The sequence below is a fragment of the Loxodonta africana genome, chromosome 4 (assembly GCF_030014295.1).
Source record: "Loxodonta africana isolate mLoxAfr1 chromosome 4, mLoxAfr1.hap2, whole genome shotgun sequence".
Lineage (NCBI taxonomy): Eukaryota > Metazoa > Chordata > Mammalia > Proboscidea > Elephantidae > Loxodonta > Loxodonta africana.
In genome coordinates, this window is record NC_087345.1 from 24020371 (window position 1) to 24035498 (window position 15128).

A 15128-nucleotide genomic window follows, 5' to 3' on the forward strand; every position below is an offset into this window, starting at 1 on the left:
AGAAGCTAGTTGCGGATGATAGAGGGTGCAGAGGGATCCTGGCAGAGAAAATGCCATGAGTTCGCGCCTCCACCCAGGCCAACCCTGGGTCCCTGTCATGACCGCAGACCCCTGCCTCAGTCTCCCCATGGATGGGAACTGAGTGGTGGGAGCTGGATGAGGCTCACCATGGCAGCTTGCCTAGTAGGGTGGCAGCAAATGCCCGCTGGGGCCTGAGCACGTTCTTGGGGGTCAGGCCATCATCATTTGGGGCTGTGTGCTCGTAGCCGGAGGTGCTGCTGTCAAGGCATTCCTGGCAGCTTTGCGGAGCGGTGATTAGCAGGCTGATGGAATTTGCAGTGGGGCTGTGGAGCAGGGACCAGCCCATTAACTCTCTGGATAATGGACAATGAGTACTTCCCTTGAAGAAAAGAAAGCTGCTGCTTGTGGGAAGATGATGAGGGAGGCTCGGAGGCTCGTGGGCGCTCTCCAGGAGCCTTGGGGGACAGGCTTGCAGCCTGTGCTATGCCTCACTCCCGTCCAACATGTCTTTGCACACCCTAATTGCTGTCCATCAGCTTTCCCAAGTAAAGGGACTCTGTTAGGATAAAAATATCTTTGGAAGACTCTTCCCTTTCGCTTATCTATAAAATCATCCATGGTTAAACTATAAAATGTAAAAATATGCCCTTTTTTAGTGATATTTTACCACCTTAAATTAAGAATTTTTGTTAATGTTTGAGTTCTGTCCACCTAGATGAGCCAAATTCAGGGAACCGATTTCCTTTCCCCTTGGAAAACAATTTCATCTTTCAGGTCTCTTGTGTTTTCTCACTCATTGTTCCCAAGGTCAGCAGTCTGAGGTTAATACTGAAAAGCCGTGTTTTTGATGAATTAAGAAATAATGGGATTAAAAACCTCCCCAGTATGCCTATTCATGTGCAATATGAAGTCAGGCTTTAGAAATCGGAACAAGGTTTGGTGGAAAGCAGTGCCCCCGGCATGGCTGTGTGAGGACAGCCCCCTGGCATTAGGTGGAGGTGGAACAATGCCCCATGCTGTGCAGTGACTTGTAATTTGCCAGCATGCTTGGAAATATCTGCCACTCTCTGTCTCGGATTATTAATAATGCAGCTGTTCTGTGGATTTTGCTGCAGATGGGGCTTGCCTCTCCTGTGAATGTCAAGCCTTTTTGTGGTGGTTTTGGTCTTGCTTCTTGCTGGTTAGGACTTCTCACCCTGAGCATTAATCCCTCCTGAATAGGACTCTGTTGTAATTCTAGTTGCTGCCTTTAACTTTTTGAACTTGGGCCTGCACCTTAACCTTCCTGGGACTCAGTTTCCTCATCTGTAGGATGAAGGGGCTGGCAGAGAACATTCTACGTTCTAACATCTGATGATGATAATGGTGCTCATTATGACTCCTTCCATAGTTGCCATTTTCCCTCTGCACCCTACGTCATATACACAATCTACATTGATTGGTCCCGGGGCATTGGTGTTTCAGTGGTAGAATTCTTGCCATCCGTGCAGGAGGCCCCTGGGTTTGATTCCTGGGCAGTGCACCTCAAGCACAGCCACCACCCGTTGGTCAGTGGAGGCTTGCATGTTACTATGATGCTGAGCAGGTTTCAGTGGAGTTTCTAGACTAAGACAGGCTAGGAAGAAAGGCCTGGCGATCTGCTTCCAAAAATCAGCAAATGAGAACCTTGTGGATCACAATGGTCCTATTTACAACCTATGACGGGAATGGCATAGGGTCACCTTGAGTCAGGGGCTGGCTTGACCGCAGCTAACAATAACGACGACAATTTGATCCCCACATCAACCTTGTGAGGTTGGTACTTTTACCATCCCCACTTGCAGATGAAGAAACTGAGCCTATGAAATGATGACCTGAGCACTCCTCGTTGCAGGAGGCACCTGGACCAGATTGCTGTCACTGGTACCAAGGCCAAGATGCTGGTGCTGGGTTTCTCAGCAGTGCTGGCTGGGGCTCGGCTCGGCTCAGCTGGGACATTGATAAATAATTTATACAACCCTAAGCTTACCCAAACTACGTTATAAACAGAGTGATCATACACTCCAAGTTGAGGCCGTCCTGCTTATAAGCAACCCTAGCCCACCCCACCCCAGGACAGTTGTAAACTGGAAGAAAAGCAGTGATACTCTAGAATTCTGATTTGGTGTTGCATTTGGCTTTCAGAAATATGTAAGTCCAAAAATAAGTAGTTGCTTGGCAACTCGAGTCTCAGCTAAACAGCCTTGCACAGAGTCTTTCTGTGACTCTGATGTTGCCTGTGTTAACATCTTTTGTACTACCAGAGGCCATTTCATGCAGGGGGCCTGGAACCCAGGGGACTCTGGGGCTAGAGGAACTTCCAGAGGATGCTGGGTAAAGGAAGGCTACTCACATTCCCTGGCCAGACCCTTTCTCCGCAGAGCAGGCAGCACCCGAGGCTCAAGAGCTCACTTCCTGTCGCCTCCTTCAGACACATTCACTTTTACCAGGCTGGGAGGCCCAGGTTGCATGCCAACCGTGAAGTCACCCATCAGCAGCCAGCTCCTGTGGGCTTTCATCATCCACAGGCCTGGCCTTGGGCTAGGGTGAATGAAGTATTTGCTGGGAGCAAAGCTTCCCCTTGCCAGGGGTGAATGAATTCAGTTCACCAAGTCCCCTCAAGGAAGCAGCTTGGTTTTAATTTCCCTCTATCTAGATGGGCTTTTTTTTTTTTAGATGGGCAGCTCATTAGTTTTCTTTTCATTAATCAGCTGATGTGTGATGTGACTAGGTAATAGTTAAGGCGTGGAGGTACAGATGCCGTCCCAGCTGTATTTACTCTACATTTAGGTGGTAGCTGGAGTCCCTGGGTGGTGCAAATGGCTAACGTGCTCAGCTGCTGACTGCAAGATGCAAGGTTTGAGTCCACCCAGAGGTGGCTCAGTAGAAAGGCAGGGCAGTCAGCACCCATAAAATCAGCCACTGAAAAGCCCAGTTCTATTCTGACATTCCTGGTGTTGCCATGAGTGGGAATTGACTTGACGGCAACTGATATTTTGGTTTTAAGATGGTAGCTCTCGAACTTTGGAGTGCAGTGGGATCACCTGGGCAGCTTAGAAAAAGTGCTGACACTAGTACACACAATGGAATATATTAAAAAAAAAAAGAAGTACTCAACCATAAAGAGACATGAAGTCCTGATATATGCTACGACATGCATGAACCTTGAACACATTATGCTCAGTGAAATAAGTCGGTCACAAAAAGACAAATGTTATATGATTCCACTTATACGAAATATCTAGAATAGGCAAATATAGAGAGACCAGAGGAAACAGACGATGGAGTTGAACACCATGATGAAAAAAGTCTCTGAATATAAAAAATGTTGACTTGGCAAATGTTTTGTTATATAAATTTTTTACCACAATTAAAAAGAAAATGCTGATACCAGGCCCCTCGCCCACCTGAATTCACTTGATTTGGGGTGGGCCTGGGAAATCGCATCAAAAAAATTACTTTAGGATTCCTTTTCTTTTTTTTTTAAGGTTTTATTTTTGTTCGGGAATATACACAGCAAAACATAACACCAGTTCAATAGCTGCTGCGTGCACCCTTCAGTGATATTGAGTATGTTCTTAAAGTTGTGCAGCCGTTCTCACCTTCCTTTCCTGAGTTGTTTTTCCCCCGTCAACATAAATTCACTGCCCCCTTAAGGCTCCTTTCTGATCTTTTGAGTTGCTGTTGTCTCTTTGATCCCATATAGTTTTTAAAAGAGCATGCTAGGCAGACATTTTTTTACTAAAGTTAAACTGTTGTTCGGTTTTAAGAATACTTCGGGGAATATTTTTGGTTTAAGGTTTAAAGACAGTCTCAGGGTAATAGTTTCAGGGGTTCATCCAGCCTGCGTGGCTCTAGAATGTTGAATTGGAGTACATTAGAATGTGAAATTCTCTTCTGCATATTCCCGCCTTTTAATCAAAGATTCTTCTATGGAATCTTTGATCAAAATGTTCGGTGATGGTAGTTGGGTACCTTCCGGTGCTTCCGGTCTTGTGGGAAAGGAGACAGTTGTTCATGAGGTAATTAGCCACACATCCCGTATGCTCCTCCTATACTGGAAATCTGCATTTTAACAATCACCACCCCCACCCCCCAAAACACCTGATGGTTCTAGTGCAGGTAGCTTGCTCATCATCCTTTGACCCATATCGCTTTAGAGAATCTAATTGTGTTTTCTGGGCTAGTGTGTTGCCTGCTTTTGTCATTGCCATCTGAAGTTAACTTTCCTCTGGCCTTCTTTTCATTAGTCCTTCTGTTCTTGCCCAGTCAGCCATGGCCACTGTCTTGTGTTTTACAAACCCCAGCACTATGCAGGGAGTGTCAAGCTGCCTGTGCTTTCATGGTCACTAGTTCCACTTCCCTTGCAGCACCACCACTAGCAAGGATGACGTCCTTAGCTGGGTCCTTAAAGGGGAATATTGGAGAGTAAGGAATGGCTACGGTTAGCTGCTATCGAGTCAGCCCCCCCAGCTCGTGGTGGTGTCACCATACACAACAGTATTGGCCTTTGGTGATTCATAGGGTTTTCACTGGCTGGTTTTTGAAAGTAGATCTCCAGGCCTCTCTTCCCAGCCTGTCTTAATCTGGAAGCTTTGCTGAGACCTGTTCATCATCACAGCAACATGCAAGCCTTCACTGACAGATGGGTGGTGGCTGTGCGTGAGGCGCATTGGCTGGGAATCGAACCCAGGTCTCCCACGTGGAAGACGAGGATTCTACCACTGAACCATCACTGCCCCCAGGGAATGGCTAGATGTGTAGATAAAATTGTCCCAGCCCTGAGTTCCTCTTAAGCAGGCCTTGGCCCAGTCATGTAAAAATCTGATTTGCTGCTTAAATTCCTGAAATAAAACACGTTTTATGGCAGCAGAAAAATCAATATCATTTGGGAATTCATACCCTCTTTTATGGGGAATTTTGGGAAATAGAGGATTGAGAACCAAGCTACAGGGGGTTATATTTTCAGGACCTCGTAAAAGATGAAGGGCTGCTAGTGGCAGATGGTGTGATGCCATTCTTTGAAGAACAAGTTCTTTCTTACACACGCAGCGCTCCTTGGCATCGGGGCGCCTCTTCTCAGAGCCTGTTGATACAACTCTTGGCTCCCAATCTGCTTCTGAGTGAAAAAACATCCATGTAGCGACATGAATCAATGGGTCGCCAAAGAGGAACGGGAGAAGAGGCCCTCAGGCCCCGCAGTGGAGCTGGCCTGGGTCCCTGTGGGGCTGGTTGCATCATGGCTTAAAGCAACTTGCTGAGGCTCTGTCCTGACTTTGCCAGGCTACTCCATGAAGAACTGGGGGTCATTTAATTAATTAGGGGCTTTGGCTGCAGGATGGCTCCTGGGTGGCATCACCGTGGTGATCATCAGTCATGGCTTTTCTGAGTGAAAGCCATTCAGTGACCCTGCGGAGCTTTGGACCATGGTGGTCCATGTGTGGCTATGGCTTGCCCCAGACTCAGTCCATCTCCCAGACAAGAACAGGCGCCCTTATACTGGCCTCTAACTTGACTTGGCTGCTGGCTTCCGCTGCTTCTGGGCTCCGGGTGCCTTGGTGAGAAAAGATCCCCCCGCCGTGTGCCTCTGACTCAGTGCCCTGCAGCCCCCCTGAACGTGGCCGGGTGTGAGATCACACCTTGTGAATGGCAGGGAAGCTGCCAGCTCCTGTTGCTGGGATTAGAAGGCAATCTTGTTCTCACTAAGTGATGCTAACGCCTTGTTTATGGCCGTGTTTTTCCTCCGCTGCTCAGTTGCAGCCCCACCTCCCAGAACTGTGCACTTGATCCTCATGTGCTCGGAGGGAATCCATGAGACTAGGCTTTAGAGATTCTCAGTGAGCCTGATTCTGTTATCACGACACATCCACAGCCTCAAGTTCAGCAGCCTCCAGGATCAGCCTGCCTGGGTCCAAGTCCTAGCTCCATCTTTTACAAGCTATGTGACTTTGGGCAATATTTGTCTTTTCTCTACCTCAGTTTCCACATCTGTAAAATGGGGTTGAAGTTAATATTAAATGAGATAATGTACACTGTTGTTAGGTGCTGTTGAGTCGAGTCAGTTCTGACTCATAGCGGCCCTATGTACGACAGAACGAAACACTGCCCAGTCCTTCACCATTGTCACAATCGTTGTTATGCCTGAGCCCATTGTTGCAGATGCTGTGTTAGTCTGTCTTGTTGATGGACTCCTCTTTTTTGCTGACCTTCTACTTTACCAAGCATGATGTCCTTCTCTAGGGTTTGATCCCTCATGATAACACGTCCAAAGTATGTGAGACGCAGTCTGGCCATCCTTGCTTCTAAGGAGCGTTCTGGTAATACATACAAATTTCCAGATGCTTCACCCTCCCCAAAGCAGGCTGGAAGTGTGGGCGGCCCTGCTTTGCCCTCGGGTGCTCTTCACAGTCTCTGTGGGATGTCTGGGTGTCAATTTTAACCTGCTCTCGCCTCAGTACAAATATTGCGTGGGAGGGAGCAGAGAAGCCTATAATATGATTTGCTGTGGAGTGGTCACCCTTAAGCATGGCCAAGGGCCCTGTATCCCCAGGGAAGCCTCTGACAAGTCTCACTGATAAGTGCCTTCACTCAATGAAGAACTACTGGGCGCCAAACACTTTTTACGTACAATTTTCCACACTTCATGACAACCCCAAAGGTAGAAATTGTTAACCCCATTTTACAGATGAGGAAACTGAGGCCCCGTGAGGGCAGGTGCTTGCCAAGGTCACCCAGCCAGTAAAAGCCTAAGCTTTCCACTATCCTGTCCTGCATCTCCACGTGGTTGTGGTTTTTTGTTAATTCCTGTTGTGTGGATTCTGACTCATGGCGACCCCATACATACAGAGTAGAACTGCTCCATAGGGTTTTCTAGGCTGTGACATTTCAGAAAGAGATCACTGGGCCTGTCTTCCGAGGCACCTCTGGGTGGGTTCGAACCACCAGTCTTTGGGCTGGTAGTTGAGCACTTAACCCTTTGTGCCACCGAAGGACCTGCATCCGTGTAACTCTGCCTAGATCTCCGAGCTCTTAACATTACGGCCGCCACAGTGGAAAAAGACCCCGGCAGGCTACAGAACAGGTGGCTTCTGGTAATTATTCAAAAAGGAAGAAAAACAAACAAACAAACGAAACCCTGTCAGTGCAGAAGAGCAGACTGGGCCTGATACATTTAACAAGAGATGGGAATTGGCTCAGCGAACTTGGAGTCGTAACTAGGTAGGCACTGCAGAGCAGACTTGGCAGGTTCACGGCCAAACCTTCTGCTACATACGGTTTAAACATTAAACTATAGGGTGGCCTTCTTTAAAAAGCAGACCATTTTATAAGGCACTTGGTGCGTCTAGACTTGGGAACATGTATGAAAGGGGCCGTACTGGGTGTCAGGCACTAACACCTGAGCCGCCGCTCCGGCATTTTGAAGGGGGCGTGAAGCTTCTCCGATGTGTGCAGTAACTCACTGGGTTTGGAGAATGTGTGGTTTCAGATGTTGGGTAATCTCTTCCTGCTGTGCCCTTTGCTTACCTCTGTCTTTCTTGGTAGATGTGAAGATTGAGGAAAAGTTGAGAGAAGGGGTTCCTCCGTGATGCTCCTTGGTAGCTCCTGGCCAGGAGGCTAGTTGTGTAATTACTTGTGTAAGCTTGGCTTATTGCCCATTTCCCCCACCTGGAGGGCTGGGGCAGAATTGGGTTGGGTTCTTCTTGTGCAGCCTTAGTGCTCTTCCTGGGACAGGATGAACCAAACCCGTTCCAGCTCATAACAACCGTGTAGAACAGAATAGAACTGCCCCATAGGGTTTACAGGGAGCAGCTGGTGGATTTGAGCTGCCGACCTTTTTGGTTAGCAGCTGAGCTCTTAAGCAGTGCGCCACCAGGGACAGGATAACCCAAAACCAAACCTATTGCTGTATAGTTGATTCTGATTCACAGCAACCCTATAGGACACCGTAGAACTGCCCCATAGGGCTTCCAAGGAGTGGCTGGTGCATTTGAACTGCTGACCTTTTGGTTACCAGCCAAGCTGTTAACCACTACGCCACCAGGGCTCCAGGGACAGGATGGGTGCTCAAAAAATTTTGTTGAATGAAAGAAAGTTAATGAACAGTCAAAATTCATAATGGCTGAAGCGATCATCTTGAGGTCGATTTTTTTTTCTAAAATTATATTTGTTGCTATTGTCGAGAATATATACAGCAAAACACACCGGTTCAACAGTTTCTACATATATAATTCAGTGATATTGATTATCTTCTTCAAGTTGTGCAACCATTCTCACCCTCCTTTTCTGAGTTGTTCCTCTCCCATTAAGATAAACTCACTGCCTCCAAAGACTCCTATCTAATGTTTTGAGTTGCTGTTGTCACTTTGATCCCATATAAATAGATCTTGAAAGAGCATAATGCTCAAGGCAGACATTTTTTACTAGTTAAACTAAACTATTGTTTGGTTTTAAGAAGACATCGGGGAATATTTTTGATGGAAAGTTTAAAGATGATCTCAGGGCAGTTTTTCAGGGGTTCATCCAGCCTCCATGGCTCCTTGAGGCAGACTTTTGATTCTGAGTAGGAATGTTTTATTCCCCAGGGCACTTATAAGAAGGAGCTGACGGGGACTTGGTCCTGGGGAGGAAGCTGCTCTTTGGGTTCAAGCTGTCCATTCCTCTGTCTGGTCTGGGACTCAGGTGCCATACTGATAACAGAGGGCCCCAGCTGTTCTGAGCTTCTGGCATTGCAGGTGAGGGTGCAGTTTAAAGACCTTAGCTCTCTGGATCCTACAAAAACCAGGCTGTGAGCTGGATTTGGCCTGCAGGCCATACATGCTGCAAAGAAAAGCAAGATAATTTCAGATGATGTGACTGTTCTGAAGAAGACAAACGGGGAAAGGTGCAGAGAAAAGGAGGTGGCGGTAAAGGTGACTTTGTCAGCCAGGGTGCTCAGAGAAGGTCTGAAGCCTGACTGATGAGAAAGATGTGAAGATCTGTGATGTGTAAAGCACTTGGCACAGTTCCTGTACCATATATTGAACGCTTGGTGAATGCCAGCTATTATTACTATTGTTGTTACTATTTTCTTGGTTTGCCAGAACTGGCTTTATGACCTTGGGTGGGTCATCTCATTGCTCTTGGGGAAAAAAAAAGACCATTGCCGTTGAGTTGATTTCCAAGTCATAGTGACCCTATAGGACAGAGTAGAATTGCCCTGCAGGGTTTCCAAGGAGCAGCTGTTGGAACTGAACTGCTGACCTTTTGGTTAGCAGCTGAATGCGAACTTCTCTTGGGAGTGGAACTAAATGTTTTCCCTCCAGCCTTAGAGGTTGCACAGTTCTCAGTGATGTCTAGCGTTGGTCTTCTCCTGGCTACCCGTGATCTCTTTCAGATATGGTTGTTAGCTGCCCTCGGTCAGCCCTGACTCATGGTGACCCCATGTACAACAGAGCAAAATGTTGGCCAGTCCTGTGCCATCCCCATGGTCTGTTGTGGCTAGGACCGTTTGATCCGTAGAGTTTTCACTGGCTGATTTTTGGAAGCAGATCGCCAGACCTTTCTTCCTAGCTGATCTTAGTCTGGAAGCGCCGCTGAAACCTGTTCAGCATCATAGCATCACACAGGCCTCCACTGACAGATGGGTGGTGGCTGCGCGTGAGGTGCCTTGGCCAGGAATGGAACCCGCATCTCCCACGTGGGAAGCGAGAAGGTAGGCAGGATGAGCCTTCTTTTATATTCTCAATAGAAGATTCATTGGAAGAAGTTTTTGTGGAGGAACAGCGACTGTGCAGTTAACATTTATTGAGCCCATTCTGTTTTTCCAGTGCAGATTGGGGTTTTCATAGAATGTAGGTGCTTGCCTTTCCATCCCAGACTGGAAGCACCCCCCCCACCCACAGATGCACTGTGAGGTTGTCGGCCCCTTAGCTGAGCATTGACGAGTGGGCTTATTTTCTTGTACCTCTGAATGCTACCCTCCCCAGGCCTGGCTGGTGAAAGAATGTATTTCTATTGTAATTTGACAATAGGGCCTTCTTGGGGCCTTCTCGAGGCCAAGGGCAGCCTGTTGCAGAATCAAAGAGGTGGTTACTACCCTTGGCCCATCTTTATTTCATGGAGGAATGTAGGAACTGGTCCAATAGCCACCCACATCCTTGTCTACCAGCCCGTGTGTGTTCACTGTCTGCTTCCCCCATGAACAAGCTCCCAGACTCACCAGCCCAACTCAGATAAAATAAAGCCTCCCAGTCATATCTTTATGTTTGACGTAATTAAAGGGAGGTTTTTTTTTTTTTTCTTTTTTCCTTCCTGCTGCATATTGAATAGGGCTGTCATGATGGCTGGGGGTAGTTCTGAGCCTGGCATTGTGGTGGAAAAGGGCTTTTAAGTTGGAAGGTTAATTCATTTATGGTAAACCTGCTTTTTAGCCATCCACTGGCTACACCATGGTCCAAAGGAGGGTGCTGCCTGCCCCTAGGTTTACGGCAGGGCTTCCATGCTCCCTGTTTCTGTTCTCCATTCCTTGATCACCCATGTAGGTTGGATGTAGGTAGGATGCCAAAGAAATCTGAAATCATCTTACTCTGATGCCTATCTTGGCGGTAGTATTTGGGGTGATCCTTTCTTTTTTGCCTCACTTCCTCTGTCCCTTCTCTGTTCTGGGCTCTCTCAGCGCTTAAGAACATCAACTCTTGCCTCCTTTTCTCCTCCCTCCTTCTCTCCTTCCCTTTCTACCCACCCACTTGCCTTCCCATCCACCACTGTCTCAGTCATGTAGTGCTGCTGTAACAGAAACACCCCACAAGTGGATGGCCTTAACAAAGAGAAATTTATTCTGTCACAGTCTAGTAGGCTGGAAGTCCAAATTCAGGGCATCAGCTCCAGGGGAAGACTTTCTCTTACTGTTGGCTCTGGAGGAAGGTCCTTGTCATCAGTCTTTCTGGTCTAGGAGCTTCTCTGTGCAGGAACCCTGCATCCAAAGGACATGCTCTGCTGTTGGCACTGCTCTTGGTGTATGAGGTCCCCATGTCTCTGCTCACTTCTCTTATATCTCAAAAGAGATTGGCTTAAGACAGAATCTAATCTTGTAGATCTCATCGATATTACGGTCACCGATCCATCCGTTAACACCACAGTGACAGGATTTACAAAACATAGGAAAATCACATCAGATGACAAAATGGTGGACGGTCATACAATACTCGGAATCATGGCATAGAGAAGTTGACAGATGTTTTGGGGGGACACAATTTAATCTATGACAACCACTCCACCCACACATCCTCCTACCCCCTTCTACATCTACCTACTGACCGACAGACCTACCCTACTTACCTACCTACCTGAAGACAGTGGTGGTTCACTGGTAGAATTCTCACTTTTCATTCAGGAGACCCAGGCTGGATTCCCAGCCAATGCACTTTATGTGCAGCCTCTATCCGTCTGTCTGTCAGTGAAGGTTTGCTGTTGCTATAATGCTGAACAGGTTCCAGTGGAGCTTCCAGACGAAGATGGAATAGGAAAAAAGGCCTGGTGGGTTACTTCTGAAAATCAGTCAATGAAAACCCTGTGGATCATGACGGTCCATTGTGCGTGGGGTCATCATGAGTTGGGGGATGACTCCATGGTGGCTAACAGCAACTACCTGCCTCCTGCCTACAGTAAATGTTTTCTCAGGTCTGCCATGTGCCAGGGAGCCCTGGTGGCACAATGGTTAAGCGTTTGACTGCTAACCGAAAGGTTGGCAGGTTGAACACGCTAGCTGCTGTGTGGGAGAAAAGACCTGGTGAGCTGTTCCCATAAATACGACAGTCTAGGAAACACCACGGGGCGGTTCTGCTCTGTCCTATAGGGTCGCTATGAGTTGGAATTGACTCAACGGCACCCAACAGCAACAGCACCTGCCAGGCACTGTGCTAAGCGCTGGAGATAAAGCAGTGTGTAAGACCCTCACTACTGTAGAGACAAGTAATGACACAATACTTATTTAATTAGGACTAGGGAAACATTACAAAGGAGAAGCACAGGGAGCTGCCAGTCACTTAGCCTGTTTCCTGGGAGGTCAGCAACTAGCAAAAACAGTAAGAGCAGCTTCTCAATTCTTGTTGAGTCCTAGATGGACTGGTTATACTATAGTAATGTTTCCCTCAGTGTACTTCCTGGTGCAGGTCAGAAGTTGCAAATGTTCACAAATGTGGCCACATTGCTAACGAGACTGGCTGTGGTTAACCCCATGATAGGCAAGGTGTAACCATGGGCTGCTGATGACAAGGGCCATTTTTCCTCCAGAGAATTTGTTGTTTGTGGTTGCTGTCAGGTCGATTCCAGCTCATGGCGACCCCATGTGTTACAGGGTTTTCTTGGCTATGATCTTAATAGAAGGAGCACTGGTGGTGCGGTGGATAAGCGCTCGGCTGCTAACTGAAAGGTCGGTGATTTGAACCCACCAGCTGCTCTGAGGAAGAAAGATGTGGCAGTCTGCTTTTGTAAAGAGTTACAGCCTTGGAAACCCTATGGGGGAGTTCTGCTCTGTCCTGTAGGGTCACTATGAATTGGAATCAGTGCAACGGCAATGAGATTGGGGTTTGAATCTTCAATGGAAGCAGATTGCCAGGCCTTTTCTTCCATGGTACTGCTGGGTGGTTTAGAACTGCCAACCTTTAGGTTAGCAATTGCGTGCAAATCATTTGCACCACCTAGGGAATTTAACACCTTTATAATCCAGAGGGATGGTTTAGCTGCCCTTCATTTAGGAAAAGGTGGTACAAATGAGAGTTGAGGTCACAGGGGGACCAGTCTGGGAGGAAACTAAGCTGACTTTCTGAGGCTGGCAGCAAACTGGTTGCCAGACTTCCTTGTTACCTTGGATACACCTCCCCCCAGTAGCTTTTGCCCCCTGTTAGAGCCAAGGCAGATTAAATTACCAACCAACTTGTTTATGAGCAAAGATGAATTCATTGGCAAACGTATTTTTCCTTATTAAATTCGCCATTGTCATTTAATGCCTTTTTATTTGTGTGTTTCTTTTGAGTAATTGCTCTGTGTCTTGGCACCGGCAGTTCTCTATGGTTTGGATTTGCAGACAACATTGGCACGGAGTTTTTGGAATTGACTGAGGCTGGGCAGGAAGTCTAGCTGTCACTTCCTTTGTTTTATCCTGATGATTCTCTTGAAGAGTTTCTTTGTCACACTGTTTGCTACCAAAGGTGCCTCAGGCATGAGGAATATGGAGGAAGGATTTGGCTTCTGAGTGATTACATGACTCCACCATAGGCTGGAGTCTTAAACCCAAGGTGTGTGGTAGGATTGACCTTGAGCTCATTAGTGCCGTGGAGTCAATTCATGGCGACCCCATGTGTGTCAGGGTAGAACTATGCTTCATAGAGTTTTCAATGGCTGATGTTTTGGAAGTGGCCTTTCCTCCGAGGCACCTCTGGGTGGACTCAAGCCTCCAACCTTTTGGTTAGCAGCCAAACACATCCACCATTTATGTCACTCAGGGCCTCGAGGTGAGCCATGCAATACTTCTCACCACTGCTGCGGCACTTGCGTGCTGGCATTGAGTGATACCGATTTCGCCAAACCATGTTTAATCGTCGATACCCTGTAAACTGAGCTTTCCTTTTTTCTTTTTTCAAGGGATCAGGATTCCTAGAGTAAATGAGTCTGGCTACGTTAAGCAGCCTCCGCTTTAGAAAAAAAAAAAAAAATTCACCATCCCAAACCCCAGGCTGTTAAAACCTGATGTTTTCTGTTGCCGGGAGAAGAGTGTTTTTGCTATAAATGAAAGACATGACAGGGGGTATTTTGAAGCTTTGTTTTGGTTATTGTCGGTTCTGCCAACAAGTAACATCTGTATTTATTTTCCAAACTCCCCCAATGGCTGATTTGCATCTGTTTAGTTCTCTAAGTTAACATTTCATTTCCTGACTTTATAGGTTGCTATAAAATCCATTCGTAAGGACAAAATTAAGGATGAACAGGACATGGTTCACATCAGACGAGAGATTGAGATCATGTCATCCCTCAGCCATCCTCATATCATCAGTATTTATGAAGGTTAGTGATTTTTTTTTTTCACCCCTGTATCAGTTACCATTTCTCATACCATAGAGCTTGCCAAGACTTTTAGGTAATTGCCCTTCTGGGCAGAAGCCAAGTATTTTTCCTCATGATGCAAAAATAGTCGTCTGTTATCTCTTATTTGGTTACCTTGAATGCAAGCAGACACATGTAATGCAGCTCACTTTGGTCATAAAATATCTCTGATGGGTGCCTTGTCTTACCAGGTCCTTGGCAGTTGCTAAGCAACCTGCTTTATTGAAAGCTGGCATACGAGACAGCCATGAGGTCTGAAGAGTGGCAGTTTACTGCAACTTCTACAACAAGTAACAGTGATTAGATTCCCCTAAGTGAATCGCTCAGGTAGCGGTGTCATGAGTTACTCAGAGTTAGGCTCTTTGAGTTAGGCATTAACTCTGAGCAGGTCCAGGAAGCACCAAGAAAGAGGGGCTTGTTGGTGGGGCAGCTGCTTGTTGGTGTGGCAGATGGATTCCAACTTGTAGTTGGTGTTTGTTGAAGAGTGGGGTAGGGAAAAGCTTATAAAATGCTTACACTTTGATACTCCAGGAAAGAAAGGGAGAGGAAAGGGGTAAGGGGAGGGGATCATAGACCTCTCACAGCCTTTTTTTTTTTTCTTGTAATATCCTGTAAAAATTTTACACAAGCAATATATATTTCTTGCAGAAATGATTGAAATACGAACGTTAAAATGTAACTTCTGATCCGACTCCCAGAGGTAACTGATTGATAGCTCTCTCTATTTTTATCCATCTCTACATCTCTATGTGGTTTTTATCCAAAGTCGAGTCATACTGTTTATATGTTTTTTTTTAACTTAATTTTTTTTTCCCATTTGTTGTATCATGCATCTCTTCCCCTGTTAATAAATATCCCCCCATAAAGACATTTTAAAAGGCTTTATACTATTCCGTTTATGGACATACCATAATTTATGGAGTCTAATTCCCCTTGCCAAGCAGTTTAAGTTGTTTCATATTTCTGGTTATTATAAACAGGGATTTAGTGACCCTCCTTGTACATCATTT

At 46.5% G+C, this 15128-nt stretch overlaps 1 protein-coding gene across 1 annotated transcript in view; it reads left to right on the forward strand.

The window, feature by feature from the left end:
• Positions 1-15128, forward strand: part of NUAK1 (NUAK family kinase 1) — a 92814-nt gene that overhangs the window by 28927 nt on the left and 48759 nt on the right. The window contains exon 2 of the mRNA XM_010601543.3: positions 13959-14079. Coding sequence (XP_010599845.2) covers positions 13959-14079 — 121 coding nt within the window. The remainder of the gene's footprint in view (positions 1-13958; positions 14080-15128) is intronic.